The sequence below is a fragment of the Gekko japonicus genome, unplaced genomic scaffold (assembly GCF_001447785.1).
Source record: "Gekko japonicus isolate JY-2015 unplaced genomic scaffold, Gekko_japonicus_V1.1 scaffold57, whole genome shotgun sequence".
NCBI lineage: Eukaryota > Metazoa > Chordata > Lepidosauria > Squamata > Gekkonidae > Gekko > Gekko japonicus.
The window spans coordinates 446728-474702 of record NW_015160208.1 but is presented as its reverse complement, the minus strand read 5'-3'; the positions used below and the strand labels follow the sequence as shown (position 1 = coordinate 474702).

General features: G+C 48.5%; 1 protein-coding gene across 1 annotated transcript; it reads right to left on the bottom strand.

The window, feature by feature from the left end:
- Positions 1–86: 86 nt before the first annotated feature.
- On the bottom strand, positions 87–25701 carry FAAP100 (Fanconi anemia core complex associated protein 100). Its single transcript, XM_015408768.1, has 10 exons — positions 25652–25701; positions 25275–25455; positions 22280–22398; positions 13173–14101; positions 10376–10529; positions 8931–9742; positions 5895–6031; positions 2172–2288; positions 1400–1486; positions 87–538 (listed from the first exon to the last, which is right to left on the bottom strand). Exons 2-10 carry the CDS (start codon positions 25437–25439, stop codon positions 413–415), a joined length of 2646 nt encoding a protein of 881 aa, XP_015264254.1. The 5' UTR covers positions 25440–25455; positions 25652–25701; the 3' UTR covers positions 87–412.
- Positions 25702–27975: the final 2274 nt, after the last annotated feature.

Here is a 27975-nt window from a genome sequence, read left to right as displayed (position 1 = left end):
GCACCTTGTTGGCCATCTGCATATAGGCACACACACAAACACGCACATGACACACAGGCAGCCCTGCTCGGATGCTCTGCCTGTGCGTGAGACCGCCAAGGGGCACTGATCAGATCGGCCAGGGGTGGGCAGGAATTCAGAACCCTGCAAAAAACAATCACATTAGAAGGGGGAAGGCGAGATAATAAATTAAATGGGCGGAGCCCCTGAGCCTTCAATCTCCAGCCGCGAGCAGAACAGCCAATCAGAAGCAGGGCTCGCCCAGAGAGAATCCTGCTCTCCTCCCTCCTATGACACCCCTCCGGTCCTCAGTCAGTTCCCAAGGCGTACAGCCATCCACCCAATGGCACTGGGCAGAGAGGATCATGGAGCCTTCGATGGTGTGCCAGGATGGGTAACCACAGCTCAGCATTCACAGGACGACAAGGCTGGGGTTGCGCAGCTGCCGGTAAACATGCAGGAGTTTTTCCACCGCTGCATCTGAATCATTCCCCAAGCACAGACGGTCACGGAGAGACTGTGCCTCCTTTAAGAGTGTCTAGAAAGGAGAAGAGAGGCTGTGGGTTAGCTGCCAAAGGAGGGGTGGTGTGATTAGATAGGACGGCGAGTAGCTGGTAATGCAGGGGCACCTTAGAAGGAGTGCAGCGGTCCTCCCTCGTGGCCTTCAGGCCTCCTCCCCCCTTAGGACTCCAGTTCTGCCACCCCCTAGACCACATATCCCTTCCTCCCTCTACTACCTAATTCTTGCCAAACATTTCTTGGTTATGGGGAAAACTCAACCAGAACTAACAATGCAAGAGCACACGTTTTGCACAGTGTATTCCAGACACGGAAGGCAGCTTTCTTTGGAGCTGAACGTGATCCAGAGTGAGTGGAAGGGAAGAGGGGGAGAAAGATAACTGAGTCGACACCCGGCCTTGGGTGTAAACCTCAGCTGAAAGGTTTTGTGTCTCCAGTTCCTAAATCATCTGGAACACGTCATGAATATGTACCTGAAGGTCTGCGTTCAGGGAGGGGGTGGGGGAGAGCCTGGGTTAATAATTAGGTTACGGAAAGTGTACAGAAAAGGAACATAGGCAACTGGGGAGACCCAATCTGGCAGCGACCATCTTTGGCCGGTTGTTACAGTGTGAGACATAAATCCGCTCCCAGTCATATACCTGGTCAACTCCAATTCCTGCATTTAGAAGGTGCAATAGGGCCTGAGACAACTGAACCCTGGAAGGCCGGGAAAGCCAAATGACGCTCATGCGCGGATGCCATTCCAGGGCTCAGCCCAAGCAGAGGCAACTGGGCCCTCTTGTCCTCCCCTCCCCCTTCCTTCTCTTCAGCAGTCTGTCTGCAACGATCCAAAGACCAAGGATGCTGCAAGCATCTGTTCCTGTGGCACACAATTTACCTCATGGTTGGCTTGGATCTGGTGGAGGTACTGCATACGGACATCCGGAGAAGAAGAGTCCTGGGCGGCCTGCTCCAAAACCAGAGCCTGCATACAAAATAAATAAATAAAAATCCTCCAAACCACAGCTAATTAAGACTAGATTAGCTAGCCAAATTCAAAAGTATTGGACTCTGCATGGCTTCACGCAGAGCTAACATTGTTAAAGACAGGCACTACATCAAAGTGGGACAGGACACTTCTAAGCTGTCCTGCTTTTCTCATGCTGACCGTGCTGAGGGGATACTGTTATTGGTGGTTCTGAACAGTCAGAGATGTCTTTGCCCAACAAGAAAAGCCTCCTAGCCAGAGCTTTTATTTTCTTTTATTCTGGGACAAAGGAAGGTTTCACAAAGATTTGAGCAGCGAGGAAAAAACCTCCAGATTTTTTGGAGAAAGAGATAGGGGAAAAAAGAAACACTCCTTGCTTTTTGGGAGCCTACGTCTGTTCTTGTTGCCGTTCATGTGGTCTCTCTCTCTCTCTCTGGCAGGGTGGGGGAAGGATGGGGTGGAGGATATTCTGTCGGCAGAGGACCCGACATGGCCAAGGGTCGTAGCAACCCAAACTTACCTCCAGAATGTAGCCCAGGCAACAGGAAGAGATGGCACCACTTCACACTGGATTGCACTCCAAACCCTCGAATGTTTAAGACACTTTCCACGTAACAGAGGAGTCAGCAGGACTGACGTGCATTCAGCATTCTCTCCCCTGCCTCCCAGGCATCTGACCTACCTGAATACGCCTGACCACAGCATGGTGCAACTGGCACATGTTCGCTAGCAGTGAGCTCTGGATTATGATCTCCACAGCCTGGATGGGGCCTGCTGGGCTCAGGTCACTTACAGTCACCTGTGGAACAAGGAGGCCATTATCTGATACCTTTCACCAGACCCGAAAACCACCTCGCACTAAACCCAGGCTCACACAGGGCTGACTGCGCACTAATCAACATTCACACACACACCGTTAATGCTACATTAATTAAGCTGCTGAATCCAGATTAGAGTGTGCTGTGAGCAGAGGACTCGAGCGAACAAGATACCCCAAGCAAGAGTTACTGGTGCAACACAACTTTGTAAACTGCAGAAAACTCAAGAAAGTAAGCCAAGCAATATACTAACAAAGGAAAGGGAATTTTTTTTATTAAGCAAGGCTGGGGGTAGCACCTTCCCAAACCGCAGAATGACAACTGGACCCCAAACAGCAGCAAAACTCTTCCTGCGCACGTTACTGAGTTCTGCTTTCCTTCTCCGCCTGGGGCAGTGTCTGAAACGCCTTCTGGCCCCAGGCTCACCCAGGTTCCAATCAGATGCCCCATGAAGGCACCAAGAATCTCATTAACACAAGCAAAGATGCTCGACCTTAACTGAATTTACCAGAATTATGCCAAGACCCATCAAACATGATTTACTGAAGTTTGAACTGGTATCCAAGGGGTGGCCAGCAAAAATGCCGAGACAACAGCCTTTGTCCTGTGCTGTAACAAGGAGGCTTATTGTCCATTCTCTAGCCAAAAGCACCCCTGAAGCGCTTAATCTAGGGAGGTTTAGCCGGAGCAGAATTAGCAGGGAAGCTAATCACACGGGTGTTATTAATGCTCTCATGCGCAAAGCCAGAGGAACCCAGACACTACCAGCTCCTGCCCCCTCCTTCCCCCTGCATGAAGGTTAACCAGCCATGGCAGGAGCGGTGGCTACCAATTAACATCAGCTGCATGCTACTCCAAGAGGATTAAAAGGGGAAACAGGGGGGCAGCCAGAGCTTAAAAACTCCAATGTGACCATCCTCCCTCTTGGATGGAAGAATTAGCAGAAATGTGCCATGGCTGATGAGCAAAGAAACTAGTTGTTTGAAGCTGTACTTTAAATCCCACTCCTGTAGCTGCAGCAGCATTGGGCTTAACTACATAATCATGGGTGAGGACGGTGGCCCTTAGCTAGGACATGGTTACAGGAGCAGCTGGAAGGGTTCTCACATACAGTATGTTCTGGGAGCCCTTGCCCCAAGGCAGTGGCCATCTAGAGAAACTGATCTGTCTGATGTCTTAATATAATAAAGGCTTCTTTGGCTACACTTTTCAGACCAAACTGTGGCACTGAATGAAAGCGAGGAAGTGAGAAATTTGCCTCCAGTCAAGGAATTCTCTCCAACATCACAATACTCAAGGACAATACCATTAGTTAAAACCTGACCACTGTAAATCCAGTGGCTCTGGCGTATATGTGGGGACTTCAATGCACATACGAAACTCTGCATGTGCAAGTCTTGCCTCCATTCTTCTGCAGGTCAGGGATTGCTCCACATGCACAACAACCATTTCCCAACTCATCTATATAAAAGAAAGTCCCCTCACCGTAAAACCAAACCGCTGGATCTAGAGACACCAAATACAGGGAGAGCGTTCCTACCATGGCATAGGTGCTCGCTTAGAAGGGATTTTTAGAAATTCGACCCCTAAGTGGGTCAAAAGGGGGAAAATGTGCTCCCCCCATTGATTCCTATGTGGCTGGCAGGCAGCTGCCTCTCTGCACCCCCCCACTCTCTAATTGGTCAGCCGCAGAGCTCAGTGTTCTGAGGTAAAAAAACAACGTTACAGGGGACTGCCACCACCCCCTATATAGGGGGTGGTGGGACTGCACAGAGCTAATGACAGTTGAGGAAATGGGGAGTGGCCAAGAACCACCTGTGAGGTGAAGCAAAGCTGCTGGCCCAGCCTCTCTGATGGCTTCCAACACACTCCCCCCACCTCCTACACCTAACAGGCGATTGTCTGTCAGGTGCAGCCCCACCTCCACAGTGACTTCTAATACTCCTTCCCCCTCCCCCTCCTACACTGGCTAGGCAGCTGCCTGTCAGGTGTAGGAGAGGAGGTGGGATGGCTTCCAACACACTCCCCCCACCTCCTATACCTAACAGGCGGTTGTCTGTCAGGTGCAGCAGCAGTTGCAGGGTGTTTAAAGCACGAGGGAGCCTGCCCCTTAGTGATCCTGCCAGCCCTGCCTCCACAGTGGCTTCTAATACTCCTCCCCCCTTCCCATCCTACACTGGACAGGCAGCTGCCTGCCAGGTATAGGACAGGAAGTAGGATGCTTACAGCCGCCGGGGAGGTTTGCTCAGCAGGATTGCCTTAGCACTGCTGCTGGCCCAGCCTCCTTGATGCCTTTAAATACAATCCCTCCCCAACACCAGACAGGCCTGTGTCTGTCAGGTGTAGGAGCAGGGCCAGGGTATGAATGTTTATGGGGAGCCATTTTGATATGTGCCTCCCTCATGAACCTGAAGAAATGTCCACCACATCACCACTCCCTCACACCAACTTCCCCTCACACCTCTCACTTCTTACTGCCTCCCTCATGAACCTGAAGAAATGTCCACCACATCACCACTCCCTCACACCAACTTCCCCTCACACCTCTCACTTCCTACTGCCCCCAAGAAAGCTCCTGGCAAACGTCAAGCCAGATACACCAATGCTACGAGGAGGAGGCAATGTAGGAATGTGGCAAAGACATTTGCACATAGTACTCCTGCAGTGCACTGAGCTGCACAGGCCAAGTACCAGCAAGATCACCCTGAGGTGCTCAGAACAACACAGTCTCCATATGAGCAAAACAATCCAGGAACACAAGTAGAGAGGCCATCACTTTCGTGGAAGGTGGCAGGAGTTGACTTAACAGACGACTGCTTCTTAAATGGACAGTTCTATGTGGCCTGCTCCAGAGTGAGCTCACCAAGCAACCATGTGATCTAAGCACCTGAGGGCAGAACCACCAATGTGGTCTAGAGAGAGGTCCTTCGGTAGAGAGAGAAAAAAGTACGTATGTCTTCATTTCTTACACTACGATCTTCTCTGTTAGAATTCATACAACAAATGTCACATTTCATATTTCACATCATCAGTATTATAAGTGGATTTACAGAACTTAAATACCGTAGTGAAGCATGGGTAGCAGGCTAGTACAAAATAATGGGGCATGTCCTGTGCATGCAGATCTCCTTACATGCGCTGGAGCACTGCACAGCTACCATTCATGCCCCAACGTGTGCCCACGTTCTGTGATAAGAAAAGGATTTTAACCAACTGCAGGATGACTGAACACCAGGACACCCTACTCAGATATTCTAGGCTCACTTCTCCTGCCCTCTGCTGTAACATCTAGAGTTCCCACCAGAGAGAAACTCTGTTCAGCGTCTAAAGTGTGAGACAAGTAGCCACATTAGTTTTGGGAACCCAAAGAGCAGAGAGAGACTGCAGTCACTCAAGGAGTCCAGAAAACTCAAGGCAAGACAACAGTTAGGGCAGGGGTGCCTACATGGCTCTGTTCTCTGTTGGAGCAATCCCAGGTTACGGCTTGGCCAACAGCAGATAGCCCCTTAGAAGCAATTCCCCACTGATTGTCCTGCAGGGTCAGTCCACAGCATGCAACCCCTTTCCATGGTTAACTCATGCCTTGCCTCTCGGATGTTCAGCTGCACCTCTCCTCCGTCTGGGGCCAGCCCCTGCACTGTTGTTGCATCCTGGCCTTGGAGCGCAGCTGTCTCAGCATTCTCTGCCAGCAACCAGCACAGTGCAGCGCAGCACAGCGATGCTCCTGCATGACAAGATCAGAAGAACAAACGCCATTAAGGACACAAGAAAGGCCTTGCTCGACCAGACCCATGGTTCATCAAGTCCAGCAGCGTGTTCTCCTACAGTAGCCAGCCAGAGGTCCACAATTAGGGCATGGAGACCAAAGCCTCCCTTCTGCTACTGACCCATGGCCCCGACAACTGGCATTCACAGGCACTCCACAGGCAGGCTGCCTCCTAGTGTGGAGGTTCCATTTAGCTCATTAGATGGGCTCTGGGAGGCCTGGTCTCCACATGCAGAAGCATGAGCTGTTAGAGTAGCCAGTATCACGTGAAGCTGCCACCTCACTGCGTTCCTCATTCTGCTGCACGTGTAGACCACGCCCACATGGTGGTTGCCCAATTAGCATTTATACCTCCACTTTGCTGACTTCCAAACCAACCATGCAGGGGGTTCAATCACACCAAATGCCTGGAGGATGCTGCCTGTCAAAAATGGCCAGAGTGAAGGTAAAGGGCACGGTGGGATCTGAGGGCAAACAACAGTGGTTGTCTTGCAGAAGACTCGCTGATCCCCCTGGTCCTTCCAGTTTTGACACAGCACAGCATAGCAGGGGCACAAGATCTGCTGTCACACAAAAGGATAATCTGATGCAGGTCAACAGCCTGATTAGGTACATGGAGTGATCTAACACAGCATGAGACAGGCCTGCATTTACCTAAGTTTTCACCAGAGCAGCTGCAATGAACACTTAGTAAAAGGATACATGCCAATCACTGACAGGCAGATAAGCCCCGCCCAAGAAGTAGGACAGAAGCAGTAAGACATGGGAGATCATCCTTGCAGATTTCAGGAGGACTGATCTGAAAGCACTGGCTGTTCTAGCACTGGCTGTTCTAGCACAGAGAACAAGGTGACTGACTGAAATCTCTGTTGTGTCGCACTTCTCTCCTCTGCTGCTCCAGTTTGGGCCAAACAAATCAAAACTGAAAACCTTAATATGCTAATAAGGAAAAATAATGCATATTCCTCTGAGATTAGGTGGGTGGCAAGCCAGGACAAGGCCTTCTCAGCCGTGGCACCAGAACTCTGGAACTCTCTCCCCAGGGAGACTTGCCTGTCCCCCTTCCGTTGCTGTCTTCTGCCAGCAGGTGAAGACTTGTTTTGCCTCATGTTCCCTCTGTGATCCCTCTTTCCAGCACTGTTTTTGTTGGTTTTATGTATGTGTACTTTATTGTATTGTATGTGAATTTTAACTTGGTTTTACTTGTTTGAATGATGTGGTTTTTTGGAGCGTATTTGTGTGTGTGCGCGCGCTCGTGCGTGCGTGCATGCAAGCCTGGCGGTGGGGCTAGGATCTTTTGGAGAGGTGGCTTTGATATTACCTGCCTCTGTGTCCCGGCCCTGGTATTCTTTGGAGGTCACCCTTCCAAGTACTTGCTAGCATTGGCCCTGCTTAGCTTCCAAGATCTGACAAGATAGGGCTTGCCTATCCAGGTCAGGGCAAATGATGTGTTTTTGTTTGGTCTTAATGATTTTTAAGACATGTTTTCATTATATATGTTTTTAATCTGTTAGCTGCCTTAGCGGCTCCGATAAGGGTAGAAAGGCAGGGAATAAATTTTGTAAACAAATAATTAAAATCCATTCAAATTTTTATGCAGCATTATTAAATGCAGATGCTGAATTTAACTCCTTGGGGAACAAAGTGTGGCTCTTTTGGCAATCAGCACACTCTGACCTTGGCTACAAGTATCCATCTACATTTACAGCAGAAACTACAGCTCTTAAGCAAAGAAATCACCGAGCTGCAGCAAAGCAAATGAATTTCCAACCATGATTTTTCCCCCTGAGAGGCACATGTCTCCGAGGAGATCTCAACATGAGCACGACGACCCTGGAGTTCAGAGCAATGGAACTTTCACCCAAAGGAAAAGCAAAGCCACACTGCATTGGTCAGTACCTTCAGAGAGTTGTTTTAAAAGGGTTCCACCTACAATCCTGCAGCACCATTCAAGGGAATGAAGATGCAAGCACAGACTTGCCACTATCTCTACAGGGAAATTATTATGACCTTTATCAAAAGTAGTTTGAAGCATCTTATATTTCAGGATGCCCTGACCTGGATGGCCCCGGATAGTCTGATCTCATCATGTCTCAGAAACTAAGCAGGGTTGGCCCTGGTCAGTATTTGGATGGGAAACCACCACGGAATACCAAGGTTGTGATGTGGAGGTAGGCTATGGCAACCCACCTCTGAATGTCTCTTGCCTTGGAAACCCCATGGAGTCACTGTAAGTCAGCTTGTGACTTGATGGGAGAGGGAGAGGGGGAGAAAGAGAGAGAGAGAATACCAGATCATATCTGCTTAGCTTCAGCAATGTCATGGGCCTTCAGAACATTCTCTTTCCCATTAAATATCTTCTGCCATACATACAAGCTGGTCCAGGGACGTTTTTGCACCAAGTCTAACTCCAGAACATATGCTGAAATACAAGATGCTTCAAACTACTTTTGATAAAGGTCATGATAATTTCCGTGTAGAGAGAGTGGTGAATTTGTGCTAACACCTTCATTCCCTTGAATGGTGCTGAAGCTAAGCAGGTCTGATCTGGTCCAGTATACTACCTGAGCACAAACCACTCTGAATTCTGTGGGGTAAATATATATCACACACACACAAACAGAGGCCACTGGCCATACAGCTTGGATTGAAGTTCCCCAGAGTTGTGATAAACTTGCTCATAGCCAATCATCTACACACATCCCCAACAGCACCCTCTGTAAACAGAAACACTGCCTCTTCCAGTGTGTGCAAACAACATCTGGGAACCATCAATACAGAGAGGACTCAGAGAGTTGAGGAGCAGGCAGAGGGGGAGAATGCAAGTAGGTTAATAGTGTTCAGAGAAATCACACACCTTCAGAAGTGTCTTTCAGGGCAGTTCTCAGCAACTCAGAGGACACCTTGATAGAAGCCACCGATGGAGCCAAGTAATCCTCTCCCAGAGCACTTGGAACAAGCTCTTCACCACTTTCCATGCTCTCGAGATCAGACTGCACCCGGGACAGTTTCAGGAAGGTATCAAGTGGATCCATAGGGAGAGAGATGGCAGCTGCAGGTGAGGTAGCTTCAGATCCTCTGCTGCCACCATCCAAGCGGAGGCAATGCAGGATGTCAATGGTGACTTCCTTCAAGGGCAGGTAGATACCTTCTCTGTCTGGGGAAAGGCCAGGGGAATCATCAGAAAGGAGGTCGTCAAGCAGCTCGGTGGACTCTGAGACAGTGCCCAGGATCTCCCGCAGGCCATAGTAGAGAGAACAGGAGACTGTGAAAGGCAGTTCCAGCTTGGAGCCCTCAGCAGGGCCTAAGGGCAGTGTCACCTCCGTCTTGTTCCCAGGAAGAAGCTGATCTATAGGGAAGGTGTAGGTGGTGGCAGGATCCGTGGTGGCAGAATCTGAGGAGCCTTCCTCAAAGTCATAGGAGCTGGCGAAGAGCTGAACGCAGAGGGTCCAGCCTCGCTCCAGGCTGCACTCGCTCGAGTTCTCTAATATGCAGGAGACTGTCAAGGTATCCTGAACTAGCAAGCGGCTCCAGTGGGCAGCGATGGTACAAGTGATGGGCTTCTGACCATTCTGACTGGACAGCAGAGCCGCACTCACATTCATCACCTGATTCAAGCTTGTCAAAGCCCGGTTCTTCTGGTCCACAACTTTTTTTAGGGACGACACTCTGCAGTAATCGGGAAAGGAACCAACATTGGCACCAGCACATTATTTACTGCTAAGGTGAACATTAAAATCTGTCCAATACAAATAAGTGAAGAAGCTGGAATCCCAATGTCATAATACTGGATAGGACAAACAACCTCCAGATACCCTATTTCCTGCCTGAATATGCACATCAAGGAGCATTTCTAATTAATACCACAGAAGGCTTAACTGCTTGCTTTGCTAGAGTGGCCAAGGCAATTCCAAGTCAATAGACTCTACACTAGCCAGAGGTTATCTGCATGTCTCCTTTAAATTAGCTCCCAAACAGACGTTAGCAGTAGCAAGAACCAAACAAGGGAGGAAGAGCCACACTAACATAACCCCTTCCCCGCAATATATAAAGACATGTACTTTTCTCATAACTGCCAAACAGATGCTTAAGAACAACTGAGCATCCCTTCATAACTCACTCAGGCTCACAGTGGGCAGATTTTTGCTTTCAACAGATGTTGCCATCAGACTTCCAAAGCCCACTTATTCAGACAGAAAAATCCAGTAAGAGTTAGACAAAACTAAGCATTACAAGATGGTTGTATGACTACAGGGTGTGGGGAAGGGCAGAGGACAGTGACAAAAAGAGAACAGATCTGACCTTTCAGAGACATGGCCTATCCCAGAGAGCAGCTCTTTGATTCTCTGTCCAGCTTTATCGGGATTCATCTTGACAGGCTGGGTATCGTCTGGGCTGCACAAGCCACAGGTCATGAGTCGGCCCTTCGCAGACAAAGCCAGGAGTTCAGACTCACCTGAGGAGAAGGCATGCACGGACACATGAAGCAGAGAGGCTAGGAGCCATCCGCAAGAGGATTTGCAGCTTTGCTCCCTCCCTCCTACTCTCCTCAATGCAGCAGAAGACACATTCACGTGAACAGACTAAGGAGCTTTTGCACGGTGTATTCAGGAACAAGCATTTTGCTTCTGCAATGTTCACTCATACACACATTACATTTCCATACACATAAGATCAGATAGTGAAGTCACGTGGGGATACCCCAGATTTCTCCTTTGCTTCACTGTCTAGACAGGAAGCGGCCTTCTCTGCAGACTGAGGAACAGAAAGGACCCTACTCCACCATAAGAAACCAGAAATTAAGGAGTAAGGGCACCTCTTGAAAAGGATACCATAAGCTGAACCACACATGTGCATGCGGCCAGACAAGGCTAACCAGTAAACATGAGGTATCATGTTTTATCTTGGTTAAGACTCAGCCGACAGATGGCTACTGCTTTTCCACCATGGGTGGGAGGCACCTTTCAGTCTCAAGCTGCAAAAGAACGCCCCAGCCCACAGGACAGACTGACCCAAAGAGGTTTCCATCTTCCCTTTCACTCACTTGGACCTACATGGCCAATGCATACACCAGTTTGCATAGCATAAACCACCTGGATGACATGGGCTTCTCTGCTGGGAATGTTCCTGTCTGAAATATTCTGCTTCTGTGCAGGATGCCCTAGTTCTTGGGAATCGCATAGTGTTCCCATGCGGGGGGACAGCCCTCATAAAGAATCCTTCCAAAGCCACCAGATAACTCGACTGCAGCTTCCAAAGAGGAGTTATTTGCATGTGGAAATATCTGGAGTGGGGGAATCATGAGGATTAGTCTGTGTTGAAGGTTCAGAAGCCTGTGCACAGGGATATCGCTCCCATAAGCAAGCAAGCAATTTCAGAAGCCATATCCTCTGCCCCCAACTATGAATTTGTGAGCAAGACTATGAGCTCATGCAGGGGCATATAAATGGATGGTGCTGGGAGACAGTGCTCATGGGGCGGGGGGAAAGATGCACAGCAGTCCCAGGGATCCTGCAGAGAAGCAAGCAAAGGAAAGAAAATGCTCCCTGCTGCTGCAGCAGTCATCTCATTACAAAGGCAGCTCCCAGTTACTTGCCAGTAGGCACACAGTACCCCCTCCTCCAGGAACATATGCATGGAGATGTGGCTCCCTAGTGCTTCTTCTCCACAGAACATCACAGTGGGGAGCAATGCTGGAAAAGTATCAAGCAGCCAAAGTGGCTGGCTTTGAAGTGATGGAGAACCTGCGTCCAAGAAGAGTTCTCCAGCACTCAGGGGAAGGTGTGCAAAGGCGCACCCTCTTGCTGCACATGGAATCCCCCCACCTAGACAGGGCACTTCTGCTAGCCAGCTTCATTATGCTTCCATTCAGCTCTATAGCTCCCTGTTGCACTCCCTTAAGGAACACGTGAAGATAAGAAGCTGCTTTATGTTGAGTCAGACCACTGATCCATCTAGCAACGTCTACGCTGGCGGCAGCTCAGGAAGAAACTCCTGACCAACAAATAGGCGTATTTTAACTAGAGAGGCCAGGGACTGAACTGGGGAGCCGCTGCATGCAACGCATGTGCTCTGCGCTTCTGCCTCGTCTGCAAGCCCTTGTCATCAGGATGTTCAGTCCAGAGGTTGACAGAGCTCTCGCTCTCTCCTCTGTGGCTCTTAGTCCCTGTCTTGCTGCCCGCTCTGAACCCAGGCCTTTCCCCTTTCTGCCTGTTTCTTTATTAGAAATGTGCAAAGATAGTTTTCAGTTTTGCAGAAATCCAAATGTTGAGTAAATCCTTGAGCTTGGTTTGTTTGGAACCAAGAGCAGTGGAGGGAGCAGCTCTAGGCAGTCCCCTTCTATCTCACTTGGAGAATGAGGCAACAACAGTATCCTGCCACTGGGAAGCATCAGTGCAAAAATCTGTTCTGAATCCTTCACTGCCTCTTCAGCGTGTAGGTGGTTGCTCCCCTTCACACTACACAAAACAAAAATTCCCGCCCTATTCAGCTGACTTGGCAAGCCTGACAAAGGAACCAGAGAGAATGCAAATTTTGAGTCTTAGCAAGGAAAAGAGGAGATGGAAGCAAAAGAAAAACCCCTTTTGGTCAGAGCATGGACATACTGCCCCTGAGCTCTCTCACAAACAGTCATCTGTCCCCTGGCCAAAACCAGCAGCCCAGGGAGGACTGCCAAAAAAAACCAGTTCCAAATCTCCTACTCCTTTGTTGGCCTCATCTTCTCTCTCTAGACTGGCAACCAAAAGGTTAGGTGCCATTGAGGACTGGAGTCAGCGCAGAGGCCTCCAGTTTCTGAGCCTCAGCATACATCAAAAGTGTAGTTTTAGAATAGCTTAGCCTTCTTTTCATAGCTAACTTCTTTTCATAGCTAACTGTTGTTCTGTGTGAAGATCCCACAGACTAGTATAGGCTGCATAGAAGTAGCAGAGCCTAGATCTAGCACCCACAGGCCACAGTTAAGGAACCATCCTAGCCCCTCACCACTGATAATTTTTTCCTCGCAACTTACAAGTAGCATTTCTGAGGGATGTGTAGATAACCACTGCGTGACAAAGCTATCCCTGTGACTCACAGGGTCATTTCCCAAATACTCTAGTACCTTCTGACTCTCGGGAAGATAAGGAAAGGGCCACCACGCTGCAGATACTCAAGCTGGCAGGAGACAAAGCAGGTGGGAGGGTCCCAGAGGAGTCCTCCAACTTCTCTGCATCGGTGGTGTTACTATCCATGTCGACAGCATAGATGTCAGAGTGGGTGCTGTAGTACATGCGGCTGCCTCCACTGCACGCTGCGCACAGGACAGGCCCCTGCAGGCAATATTCTCGGAGCTCTGGGACCTTGACTTCTTCCCCCTGAGCTGCCTTGATGGCCACCATTTTCCCGTAGTGCCCCAGAGCCACGACACAGTCGCAGCCTAAGTCTCCAAATGCAGGCGCCTCTTCGGCTTCCGGGGACTTCCGCTCTGTCCTCAAGGCCCCAATGAAGACAACTGGCTCCTCCAAATGATGAAGGATCTTGACAGGTGAATCTTCGCAACAGCGGTTGTCAGGAGAACTCAGAGACTTCAGTGGCACGGAGCACAACTGTCCATCTGGGAAGCCACACAGGATCATGGGGGAATCCAACATGGCAGCATCAACACCAAACAGGAGGCTGAAGAGAGGCTCCTCCAGAATGAATCCTCCTGAGTGGCGAAGACCCTCCTTGGAACCACTGGTGCTAGGAGAAGATGCACAACAGAGGACTGGAAGAAAGTGAGCTAGGGACACGTCCCCATCATTGCTCGTGCAGGTGGTGATATCCACATGGCTGATTGGTTGACGCAGCAAGTTCTCCTGGTCCTCGGGGCTTGGGAGCTTGTGGAGATTCATGCACCACTTCCCCTGAACTTGGGAGAGGGTGACGAGGACATCGTTGAGCAGAGTGAAGGTGCAAAGCGTGGCATCGGGGAAAGTGCAGGCATTGGAGCCCATGGGGAGGACGGTGGAGAAGCAGTCATTTTCCTCTCCATCTGTCTGCTTCACTAACCTTCAAAGCAAACAAGGAAAAGCTTTCAACAGAGCCAAAGGGGAAAGCTCAGGGAAAAAAAGTGAAAAACTGGAGTGTTTAGCATCTGCTTCATAGAGCTGAATTCAAGAGCAGTGAGCTGGATAACACAGAGGAAAGCTCTGGAGGGAGGACTCAATGACTTAACCCTTTTATTGCCCTATAGACTCCTGAGCATCGTTTTAAACACTTAGAAACCGTACAGCAATGGCAGAGAGGCAAAGTCTGCCGAGTGCATTGCTGGTGGCCTTCAAGAAAACAAAAGATTGGTGCTACATAGTCAGCCTTGCATCTATGTTCACAAAAACCTACCACTCTACATTAGAAAAATTCATAGTACACCAGGCCACACAACCTATATTCATATGGAAAAATCAGGGTTGCACCTACCTGTACCTGTTGTTCATCAAGGATCTTCTGTGCAGGTACACATGGGGACTGTGCGTGAGCAGGCCTGCCGTGGAGAGGTTTTTCTAGCCAAAACCCCCTCTAGGACTTTTAGCCCAAACAGTCACATGCTCCCACTTCTCAGTACCCCCACCCTCAGTTCCTCTAGCGAAAACCAAAACCAAAGAGAGAGCATACAGCAGGGCAGGAGGGAGGGTATGTGTGCCTGCACAGAAGATCCTCATTGAACAACAGTTACAGGTTAAGCATAACCCTGTTTTCATCGTCAGTCTTCTATGCAGTCCCACATGGGGATTCTGACAAGCTACACACCAGGCCGGGGGGGGGGGGATACGCTCATCACTTGAACAACGGCTGGAGAACTGCTTTGCCGACTTGTGCCTCTCTTCTAGCTTGCAGGCCCACTGCATAGTGACGTACAAATGTATCTGCCAATGACGATGTCGCAGCCCGACAAATCTCCGACAGGGGAACTCCATCCAAAATGGCAGCATAGGAAGCCATTGCTCTGGTGGAATGGGCACACACTCCCAATGGACGTGGAAGCTTGGCCTGTGCGTAACATGTACTAATCGCTGACACGATCCATCTTGACAAGAGTCTGGGAAGAAACCCTCTTACCCCTGTTGGAACCCACATAACACACGAAAAGAGCCTTATCTCTCCTGAAATCAAGGGTCCTTGGAAAGTAAAAAAATAAAGCTCTCCTTAGATCTAAAGCGTGTAAGGTTTTTTCATTTTCGGTAGCTAGTGATGGAAAGAACACTGGCACTATGGTCTTTTGGGAGAGACAGAATCTCGAAACAACCCTTGGGCAAGAACCGAATACTGAGTTGCAGGACCATTCACTCCTGAAACACTTTAAGTAAAGGCAGGTCCATCCTCAGTGCAGCAAATTTGCTGGCCATCAAAAATGGACCTTCACGGACAAAATGGCCAGTGGGCATGCAGCTAAAGGTTCAAAGGGCTCAAACATCAATGTTGACAAAGCTACCAAAAGGGACCACTGGGAAGCATGAAGCTCCTGTGGTGGATACGTATTAAACAGGCCTCCGAGAAATCTTTTGTGCAGTCCGTGAGGGAAGGCAGACTTTCCTGCCAGATCCATACGGTAGCAGTATATAGCTAATAAATGTGCCTTAAGCAAAGAGTAAACTAAACCCCCAGATTTAAGAACTCAAATATTGTCTGCAGAGGTGCCTGAGAGGGGGAGGTACCTTTGTCCTGTCACCATTCAGAGAAAAATCTCCATTTAAAGAGATACGAACATCTAGTGGATGGTTTACGTGAATGTAGGAGGATCTCATTGACTTCAATGGGAGAAAACTAGGTTGCAGTCTAGAGCCTTCTTGCTGTCAAGCGGAGATGGCTGACATTGTGATGCAGCACCAGGCCTATGCTCTCTAGCTCTGGCTTGCTCGGGAATCGGAGATGCTGCCCCTGCGCTATGTCCATGAGGGTGGAATAACATATCTGGCAGGTTCAGAAAGGGGCCACTAGAATCATGTCTGTACCGTCTCTCCTAATTCTTTCTATAACTCTGATGAGTAGGGGAAAAGGTGGGAAAGTATAAAACAGAGCACCCCGTCATGGGATCTGGAATGCATCCCCAATGAAACCTGAGAGCTTTGGCATTTTCCCTTGCAGCAAAAAGGTCCCCTTCCAGAACCTTCCATAGGGCAAAGACTGATGGGACAATTTGTGAGTGCAGGAAACCGTCCGACTTAATATGTTTGCCTCTGTGTTGAGAACACCGGAGATATGGATGGCATTAATAGTTGCATGCAGTCCTACTGCCCATGACCACACTGCCAAAGTTCCTTGGCACAAGCTCCTGGAGCCTGTACCCCCCCCCTTCCACTTGTTCAAATAAGACATTGTGGTCATATTGTCCATTTGAACCAGAACTGTATGATTTCATAGGGTATCTGTGGAACAGCTAACCCCCAAACCATCAAGGAAGAGTCAGTAGTTAACGTAACCTCACACTGGGGAACCCCAAATGGGACACCCTGTTTCAAATTCTCAGCAGAGGACCACCATTGTAGGGAATTGATCACAGGTCTAGGGATAGATAATCTATGCCACTGAGTATGAAATGAGAGAAAAACCAGAGCTGGAAAAGGTGCATAGAAAGTCATCAAACCCAGCAGGCATTGCATACTATGCACTGTCTGAAAATGCCTATGGGTACACCTTCCCAACATATTGGTAAGGGCCTCAACTCTATTGGCTGGCAGGAACCCTCCAGCCAATACATAATCCAAGATGGCTCCAATAAACTGTATTCTCTGAGAAGGGACCATTCTTGACTTTTCACAATTAATCAAGGGGCCTAGCTTCTCACAAACCTTTAAGACAACAGAGTGGAAGGCTAGGAGACTTTCATTCAACTGCACCGACAGAAGCCAATCATCTAAAGTAGGGAAATACCCTGTAGGTGTAGGTAGGGGCAGTGGCTAAACCAAAGGGTAATACAGTGTATTGGGAGACTTCCCACCCATAATGGAATCACAGATATTTGCGATATTGATGATGGATAGAAACATGAAAGTAGGCATCTGTCAAGTCAATAACAATGAACCATAAGTCCAACTTTAATAACTGCATAACCAATACTAGTGAGACCAAGCAGAATTTCGAAAGAGAGGTAGACATTTAGGCCTTGAAGATCTAGGATGGGTCTAGTTCCACCATCTTTTTTATCAACTAAAAAGAAACTGGAATAAGTCTGACAGTTGCCAGAAGTAAGGCTAGTCAAAATGCAGCCTTATGAGGCTGGTGAGAGCCTTAGGCTTGCTGGGATTGGTATCCCTGTCTAGGTTTGGGAGCACTTTTCTTTTTTGAGTAACCCTGTTGAGGTAGAAAGGGTTTGGAGGCAGGATGCTATGACCTTGAGGGACTAAAATAATGATAGTCTCTCTGGTAAGGCTACCAGAGCTGACGAGGGAAGGGCTGCTGTTTAAACTGAGAGGAGCTTGAGTGCATAATGCCCAGGGATTTCGCAGTCTGTTTATTCTTTTTAATCTATGAGAAAGACTCCTCAGTTTTCTCCAAAAACAAAGTTGCGCCTTCAAAGAGCAGGTACTCCACTTTTTGTCTTGTCTCCACAGGTAGTATGGTCAACCTCACCCAGGCATGACACTATGAAACAATGGGACTGGCCACTGTTCTTGCAACTGAGTAAGCTGTATGGCAGCTGGCATTAATCTGCTGTTCGGACAGTTTTGATTGCCTCAGCCTGAAGCAGCTTAGGGAGGGGTCATTTCTCCTCAGATAACAGTTTGAGATATGGGAGAATCCTTCCCACAGAAAGAGCTGATAGCCGGCCATGACAGCCTGGTAATCTGAGATCCTGAAACCCAAGGCCGAAGAGGAGTATATCTTATACCCCAGGGTGTCTAATATTCTACCTTCCCTATCAGTTGACGCAGCATGATAGGATTGTTGCCCCCTGGCCTGCATCTCCTCTGTTATGAATGAGGAAGAGAGTGGATGAGTGGTCAAATAGTTGACAGGGTCCTGTTTGATCTTAAAGAAATGCTCTGTGTTCCGAGATGTGGCTTGAAGGGATGCTGGCTTCTGCCACAATTCATGGGTTAGGTCATTCAAACCTTTCAGCATGGGAAAGGCAATAATGCCAGGTGGCTCTGAGTACAGACGGCCAAAATCTTATCTTTAGGTTTGTGATCGGTTGTTGCCACTTCAGTCTCGAGACTCTGCCATCCTCAATGTCTGTTCTCCATACATACGCAGAACCTCTGTAGGAGATACTGGGGCTCATCTGGGACTCATCTGTGGGTGTCCAAGGGCCCTGTCTTCACCTTCCTCCATATCAGAGACCTCACTGGGTGAAAGTGCTCTCCTAGAAACTGTAGTTGATGGCAGGTAAGAAGGCGATCTATGCTGGGACAGTCGGCTCTGAAATGGATCAGTTCTGGCTCTCGAAGTGTAATAATCCCCCCACTGAGCAAGATATGTTGGGGACATAAAACATGGGCTCGGATGTGGAGGCCAGGGAATAGAGACTGGAGGCTGCGACCATGGAACTGGTGGGTTGGATTCAGATTCAAGCACGCCTGGAGCTGAGATACCCATCAGGTCTGTTTTGATCTCCCCTTCAAAAATGGATAGTGATGGTGAACCTGGCCCAGGTGATGGAGTCTTTAGAGGAGCTAAAACCTCACAGGGTTAGGCAGTCAGATTGGGTGCTCAGGTTGATACATGATGCTTGGATCTGATCTATGCTTTTCTTTATGTTTGGTTTTAAGTTTGGGCTTCTTGGTTGGCAGTTCAGAGGAGCATCTCTGGGTCAGTGGTGATCAAGATCGTGATTGGATCCATCACAATTCGGATTGGGGAATCGATGGAACCAACCTGGCCAGTTCGGAGGAAGAAGCTTTGGGTCAGTGCTCCAGAGCCAAGGTCGGGTTCGATGGGGCATCGGTGGATTTAACCGCTTTCTCCTAAAGTGCAGCATTGAGCTTTGATGCCCAATCCCCTCTAGCCTTAGGCATGAAGCATTGCCAGGCCTTACAGGCAGTCATATTGTGTCCTTCTCCCAAGTAGAACAAGTGGCATTCATACTCATCTGTCTGCATCATTTTGGCACCACAATGGGTGCATTCCTCTGTGCCATGCCAGGCATACGGGATCGCCAACCGCCTGCCACACAGTAAGGTGAGGGGTAGGGGCAAGCCTGGAGGAGGGTAAGGGCTCTGAACAACTCACACACAGTGACTGAAGAACGAAGACTTACAGAAGAAGCAGAGCTAGAACCTTCTCATTCAGCGATGAGAAAGACTTGGGAGGGTGGGGGCCCTGGAATGTGGGAGCATGCGACTGTCTAGGCGGTTACGGTCTGGCTCCAGCTCTGGTGCACAGCACTCCCTAGAGGGTTTTAGCTAAAGAAACCTCTCCACAGCAGGCCAGCTCATGTGCAGTCCCCATGAAGGACTGCACAGAAGATCAATGATGAACAGAACTGCATTTCCAGTTTCCAAAAGCTTCCTTGCCTGACAGCCTTGTTGCAATTCTTACCCAGTGCAGGCAAGTAGCTATTTGCAAGCCTTGCACAAGCTGATCGTCCTGCATCCCAAAACGCAGTTTCTCTCCTTGCTGCAACTTAAGTGATGGACTCTAGACCCCTGAACTAGAACATCAAAATACAGGATCAATATTGCAAACCATAGCAGCCAACTTGCAGGTTGACAACACTCCTGATTTTGCACTCTGTGTAGCAGGGCAAAATCTTGGGGCATGTCAAGCACCTGGCATGTCACAATGTAAAGCTGCTGAGCTACTTTTGGCCTGCCAAGTCACAAGTGATGCAGGTCTGCTTTACAGCAAACCGGCTGATAGCCTGGCAGGCTAACTTCCATGCCAGACTATCAGGATTAACCTGTCTCTGTCAGAAGTAACACTTTCTCACTGCCCCCCCCCCACAATCAGAATGAATTGGCATCGTTTTGTGGACTTCTTACAGGAATCAGCCCCTGCCCTCTGTAAGCTGCAGGCAACAGAGAATCAGTCTGATAGGAAAAGAAGAATCCTGCTCCATTTCATTAGGGATATTATTGAGTCCGAAGGATCTCAGTGGTGCAAGATTCCCTAAGTTTGTGCTTGCTATCTTGCCTCTTGAAAGGTGCTCCCTCAGTCCCTCTGAGTAAGGGGAACAATAGAATCTGTAAAAGTCCCTCCTGCCATGTCAGGTAACAGGGGAAGGAAACCCCTTGGTAATTAGCAGCAGAAAAGACTCGGTGGATATAATTCTTTGTCATATTAATACATTCTTCTGCACCTTCCCTCCACCACTAGGTTTTCTACTGCTTCACTGGAAATCAGTGGGACCCAGTCCCAATAGGTAAAGGTTTCCCTTCCTCAAAAGCTAGTCAAATCCAACTCTAGGGGGCGGTGCTCATCCCCATTTCCAAGCCGAAGAGCCAGCGCTGTCGGAAGACGTTTCCATGGTCATGTGGCCAGCATGACTAAACGCCGAGGTGCACGGAACGCTTTTACCTTCGCAATAAAGGTAAAGGTAAAGGTTCCCTTGCTCGAAAGCCAGTCGAGTCCGACTCTAGGGTTGCGGTGCTCATCTCCGTTTCAAAGCCGAAGAGTCAGCGCTGTCCGAAGATGTTTCCATGGTCATGTGGCCGGCATGACTAAACAACAAGGCGCACGGAACGCTGTTACCTTCCCACTGAAGTGGTACCTACTTATCTACTTGCAATTTCTTGCTTTCGAACTGCTAGGTTGGCAGGAGCTGGAACTAGAGACGGGAGCTCACTCCATCATGCGGCACCCGGGCTGAACTACAGAGCTTCCACAGCCTGCAGTTCAGCGTCTTAACCACTTGAGCCTTCGCAATACACAGGCATAAAAGGCAAACTCAGTGAATCATGGGCAGAAGGGCTTCTGAAACACCAAAGCATGCTGGTTCTCACAGGGAAACCAATCCCATCCCTCCATGTTGAGGAGCTATCAGATAACTACACTACAGAAAGTGGCTGTATACCAAATTTACAGTAATGAAATCGATAATTCAGCACTGTGTAATTGAGATGTTTTTCCAAATTTAGGTTTTGGTTCTCAAAGCAGTTTAAAGTAGAACAAGGGTAGGAAACCCCTGGCGCACACGTGTGCCAACAGCTGCACATCAGACCATTCTGCTTGGCAGCCAGGATCCCATCTCCACCTAAGCATCTGAGGCACTGGCAGCACGGCTGAGGCCAGCGGTGCAGGAGAAGTTGACAAGTGTGGCCGAAAGCCCATCACGGTCTTCCCAGCTGAGTCCAAGGCAAATCCCTGAGATGCTGGCAGTGCTGCTTGGGTCTTGGCTTGTTCCTAATGTGTCTGGCTAACTACAACCGTCACAGATGGACGTTGCACTGTTTCAGTACTTGGGCTGAAAACTGTTGCCTTCGCTAGAACATCAAAACACAGAATCAAAATATCAACCAGCAAGAACATATGAAAATCTTTATCAAATAACATTATACTTCCCGTGGAATTAAAAGCAGTGTACCTAAAACCAGTCAATTCCACAGTTGTCACTGGTTTGGCAGAAGTGTATGAAGGGGCCTACTATGTGAGGTTGCAGGTCCATCTTGCTGACTATTGTTTACTCTGGTTGGCAGCAGCTCTTTTGAGGCCTTTGGCAAAGATGTTTGCTAGCATTTGCCCACTTCAGATCTTTTCTGCCTGGAGGTGCCAGGATTGGGGATCATCTGCTCCACTACTATGCAATTCCACCCCTCACCCCCCATGTAATTCTATTCTCATCGGAAACTGCTTTATACAGAGCCAGACACTGGTACGTGAAGCTCACCGCTGTCCACTCTGACAGCTTGGAAAGCCACTGCCAGAAAAAAGGTCTTTCCTAGCACCTGCTGCCTTCTGCATGCAATAAGCCACAGCCCTGCCCCGAAAAGTTTCCGATTGCTGTTTAAAAGGAACTACTGAGGGTGGCCTGCCAGATCTCCTCAAGGATGGCATTCCAAAGAACTGGAGCCACCCCTGAGAAAGCTTGCTGGCTAGCAGGAAAGAGCGTAATCACTGACAATGATGGCATAAATAATTTAAGATCTCAGGAGGGGGTGGCAGCGATGGCAAAGGGTGGTAGTGGAGAGTTGTCCCCCAATCAGGAGCTTTCCAGTCCAAACTAGTAACTGAACCTCATGGCAGGTTCTCAGCTGGCACACCGTCTTGTCAAAACCTTCGGTTCAGCTAGACAACGCCCCAGCCAGCTCTCACCTGCTTTGGTAGTCCAAGGACACACAATAAATGCCCACTCCGGCACACAGGATATAAAGCTGCTGGTGGAAGGGCAGGAGCTCCACGTGCCAGACTTGATCTGGAAACCTGTAGACAGCCTAGGAAGGAAACAGGCACAGTGAAGAGGGCTGAGAAAGGAGAGAAGACCCTCTTCAGTTGCTCCGAAGGGGCAGAATTAAATAGAAAGAAAGGCACTGAGAATTGCCTCTGAGCCACCATCCCCTCATCTACACAACCCCATTTCAGGAAGGCCAAGTTTATGAACCTGCACCCAGGGCCAGTTATCAACAGTCTGGAGTGAACAGGCCACGTGATGATCTTCTTAAACTGGCCACATTGGGAAAGAAGCCAATACAACAGATCCTGTCTACCTCCGCACCAGAATGATCAGCACCAGATCTGTATGCATAAGATCATCCATAAGACACCTCTGCTCCTGTGCCTTTAACAGTAGCGTGACATGTACAATTGGGACAGATGAGGCTTTACCTGCTCTATGGACAGTGTGACAGGATAAAGCTTCACTTGCTCTATTTCTATAGGTCAGGCTATTGTTAAAAGGCACAAGAGCAGGGCCAGGAAAAAGTCGGCAATCCTGTTTACAGAGATGATAATGCAGTTTGCTTTAACATTAAAATAAAGGATACAATATCCTGGGAATATCTCCCCCTGCAAGCAACAGCCACATGGAGTAGAAAGAAATGAGTTCCAAATGAGCATCTGTTACCTCCCTGCCTTCTCTCCTGCCCACATTAGGTCTGGCCAGACAAAGCATCCTTCAGACAGCTACTATACCGAACGGCGTGCAGTCAAATCCACACTGCCTGTACATACTCGATTTAAATGACTGCCACAGTCATAAAACCTACAGATCTAGGTTTTTTCTCTCTACTAGCTGAGGATGTATAACTTCTGTTATAGGAACCTTTCAGTAAAGTTCTGTCAGGAAAGCATACCTCAAAATAAATGAAGATTGTTAGTGATAAGTGAGTTCATTTTAAAAGCTCTCAACCACTGCCTCTGCTATCATACTGTGCTAATGAACAAGTGACATATTTTACCCAAGATGGGGCTTCATTTTATCAGTGTGGGAACAAGCAATAGCCCACATGGATGTCTGCAGCAAACAGCAATTCAAAGGTTTGAAAACTGAGCACCAAGCACAAGAAAGCCTGCAAACCTGAGATTTTTAGCATTACATGTGATCTGGAGAACCAGACAAATTTAAAAAAAATGTTAACCCATTTGTGACCTACTTCTCTGCATGAGGGAAAAGTGTAGGAGGCTAAGCCAGATATTACCATAATGGGTTCCTTGGAAACAATCAAGGGAATAAATTAGAGATACCAAGCAGTGCTAAGGTTTGTCATGAGTCTAGCAAACAATACAGGAAAAATGGCATTCATATAAAAGCCACCAACATTTAGCTTCAACCAGGAAAAAGAATTCCAATTCTTCATCAAGAGAACAGAAAGAACACAGTTTAAAAGATTTGTCGAAAGTGTCAGAAGTGAGATGTCAAAACCCCCCACAAATAAAACGTTAAACATTGGATGCCACAAGTAAGTGGATTACAAAGCACAGATAACTACTCTGCTCTAAAAAGGGTGCAACAGTGGAAGAGTGCATTGAAAAGTCACTAGCACATCTCCTTAAAGATTTACAATACAATTGCATGCAGACTTACTCCAATCTAAACCCAATAAGGTCAATAGGATTAGACTAGAGTAATTCTCCATTGCACAGTTAGATGGCTAATGTCAGGTCTCACACGTTAATTAGTATTCCCTGCTGACTTTTCAGGAGAAAATATATCCAAAAATCACAGGCTTTATGCTGGGCTGAGCTGCCAACATGCAACACACAAGCATTCCTGCAGAACTGAGCTCAAATTTCTCCTGTATTATCATCACAGAAAACAGAGGGAGGGGGGACCACCTGTGATAGTCTGATGCTACAGCCATGGTACATACTACTGGGCTTATGGGAAGGAAGATGGCAAGGCAACACAAATCATACAGAGCCCATTTCTCTGCTTTGACCACTTATGCAAGCCCTGATGCAGAAGCTCTTTGCTACTTGAAGGCTTGTAATCTACCCTCCAAACCCACTTATCACAGAACAAATGAGCTGCTCCACAATCCTGTGCACTGCACTCAGAGATACTCCCATTCCTATTTTGGAATGCTCTGTATGCAAGCTCCCTTCCCCTGCAATGTAAGTGTCTGCAAGTGCAAGAGCATCGCCCTTATTTGTATTAATTATCCTAAATGTCTAATGCTTCTCCACAAAACATGCATCCTGCCTTTCTCCTTAGAGCACTGTGTGTGTGTGGGGGGGGGGGTTTCGAGTTCCATTGTGAATATGACACTTCACACATGCATGCAAATTTCTCAGTTTTACAATTCTGTACTGAAAACAAAGTGTTTAGGATTGCTGCTAGACACAAAAGTACAGATATACAACACACACAACTTGGTCTCCTGCACATATGCAAAAGCATCTAGAAGCTGTAACAATCCTCACATTGGTAGGAAACAGCTATAAAAACCTGCCATAGCGACAGCTGGGAATCTGAGTTACTAGGAGAGGAGAAGCACATGCTGAGGCTCAGTTATCCCCTGAGCACTCTAGATGCATCATATTGTACTCACAATTGGGATGCTTGTAAGGTGGATTCTTCTTCATAACGACAGGTGCTTGGAAACCAGGTTTAGCGATTAAAAGCATGAAAACACAAGTTAACTGGCACAGCCTACAAATGTGAGTTCCTATATATGTGCTGAAGAGTTTAAATCAGACTAGTAAGGGTCTTTGATCATCTGCCTAGCCTTCCTTCTGGGATGCCAACGTGAAGATCCCAGAAATGACTTGCAGTACCTGACCTACTTTCCAGGGCCTCCACATCTCCCCAGTGCCAACGACATAGGATGGACCAACCTAGATTTGGCTGGGGCAGCCATATACCACTTACCTTCATCAGCCGCCCTTCTTGATCGTAGACATAGACATACTCAGTGCCATTGGAGAGGTAGATCTGGTTGTCGTGGCACAGCACTCTGGGCTTCCCAGCTGCCAGCCCCCCCACCGGGCAGCAGAATCCTGCCAGGTAATCCACCCTGTGCCCCACTTGTGCCATGACCCCCGGTGCCAGCCTGGAAAGAAGACCAAAGAGATATGCATATATTGGGGGGGGGGGGGGAGAATTACGGGTCTGCCCTGGAACAACCCTTTCCTCTGTACACCCACCCACAAGTGTCAGAAAGGAGTGAAAGGATTGCTGACAGCATGCAGCGACCCTCCTCCATTCGCGCCCCTCCTCTCACAGATCAGTCGCCTTAGTGCTCCCACCTGTGCGATGCTACCCCGCACCGACGTGGACTCCCCGTTGTCAGGAAGGTTAGCGCTGAAGAGGACAAGAAAGAGGAGGGAAGTAAAGGCACAGCCACCCCATGTGCCCCCACCCCAGAAAAGAAAAGCTACCCCCAGTAGGGCAGAAAGGAAAAGCCTGTAAGACAGAACCACGGGGGAATAAGGAACCAATTCCACCGCCACCCATTCAATTCCCCCCTCACCACAAAGGGGCGGGACTGCAACCGTGACCCCGCCTTCTCGCTCTGTCTCTGGCGGAGCTTCTCGCGCCGCTAATTGTCGGGAGCGGGCGGCACCTCTTTCCCCACTTTACGGCTCCCTCGGTCTCGCTTGCTCTCTGCGATGAAGTCTAGGCGTGATATGGAAGCGGGTGGCTGGGCAGACACAGGTTTACGACAGGTCGTAAAACGGAGTGGAGAGGGGGGCGCTAACTCTGTGAGGGCGCTGGGGCTGACCGGGGGGAGGGTCGGGGGAGAGGGGGGGGGGGGGAGAGGCTTCCGTTACGAAAGCTCAGGTTAGCTAGGTCAGGAGAGAGGGCTCGGGATGCTGCTGCCGGTCATTGCAGATTACACCGGACCTGTAAAAGGCAGCTTTGCTTGGGCGACTGTACTGTCTCAGTGACTAGGAAATGGGCATTAACGGGGCGGAGAATGAAGGGCTGACGCGAATGCTTGGCAGGTAGGGTAAGGTAGCTATATAGAGAGGTCTCTTTTGGAGCCTGGAGGAGAAAGACGACTGGGAGAACATTACGGACACATGATGCTATGGGGAGATGGAACTTCCATAGCTAGAGGCAGTTTAACAGTTGCCGGAGACAAGCCGCCGCGTAGGGCAATACTGCCTATGTAACCGGCCTGTCGTCCCAGAAACATTTCACTAGTCTCTCTTGGAAGTAAGGTGCTGGACTCGATAGACGTTTTAAGTGAACCCTGTAAGGCCTTTGTAAGCCTTCATGGTTTAGAACCCTTTCGTGGTTACGGCAAAGCTCCCTCCCTCCTGTTTTAATGGTACAACTGTAAACACAGTGCAGCTCTGACCTGGAGGCAGTGTTCCCTCTAAGCTGAGTTAGTGTGAGCTAGCACACAGTTTTTTAGCCTCCGGCTCACACATTTTTGTCGTAGCTCAGGAAGGAGGGCTCCAGAGCAAACTAATTTATGCAGTAGTCAAATTGCTCTCTCACAACTTTAATGCCAGTAGCTCACAAAGTACAATTTTTGCTCACAAGACTCCACAGCTTAGAGGGAACATTGCCTGGAGGACACAGGCTAGCCCGACCTTGTCAGATCTCGGAAGCTGAGCAGAGTCAGCTCTGGTGAGTATTTGGGTAGACCACACCAAGGAACACCAGGGTCGTAATGCGGAGGCAGCCAATGGCAAACCACCTCTGAAACGCCATAAAGCAACTGCAACTGGTCAGCACTTTCCTCCTCCACCGCCACCACCACCACGAACGGTGAAAGCAGCAGCGGGCTGTGCAGACAGGTGGCTTATAAAACTCACGGATTCTTTGTTGTGGAAAAAGAAAATAATGTTATAATGCAGCAGAACCAGCAGATGGCATCGCTGCCGACAGTAGGTCGGACTCGGAGCTCCCCTGAGAGCCGAGGGATAAAAGGATGGAAAGGGAGGGGGGAAGCCGAGCTGCATTTCATCCAAGTGGCCTAATCAGAGGAAGAGAAGGAAAGCAGCGGGTGGGGTAGCTGCTTGGTTTCTCCACTCAGATCATCGCCTGTCACTGCAGGCCTCAGTTACCAGCTTCCCCCCATCCTTTACCCAGCTATTGTTCCCACTATACCCTACACAGCAGCTGCTTTTCATCTCAGTAACAGTGTTTGACCAAAAGGAATAATTTAAAATATTCTTATTCTCCAGCTATAGTTAAAATAATGTGCAGATCTGAATGTACACAACTGTTGAATTTGTAAACTGAGATTTTTAAGGAGAGCACTCTAGCACATTGAGAGAGAGAAAACAATGTGTCAAAGAAAAAGACATGCATATTTAGAATTAAGTCCTGTTAAAACACAGATACTTAGTTCCAGGTAAACCGACACACAATTAATGTACAAGAATCAGGGCTTTTTAAAACTAAACAACTAATTTCAAATATTTCAACCAGATTTTAATTTTTTAGGTATGAGAAGGGTCTCTTAAAAAAGACTGCTTAGAAATGAAATCTGAATGTAATGCAAACATACAGCTTAAAACTGAATTTATGAAAGTCTACTTTTCTTTGTAAACGGGGGGGTGATAACTGGTATTGCAATAGCTCGTGTGTTTATGTCTAGTGTGGTGTAATGCTG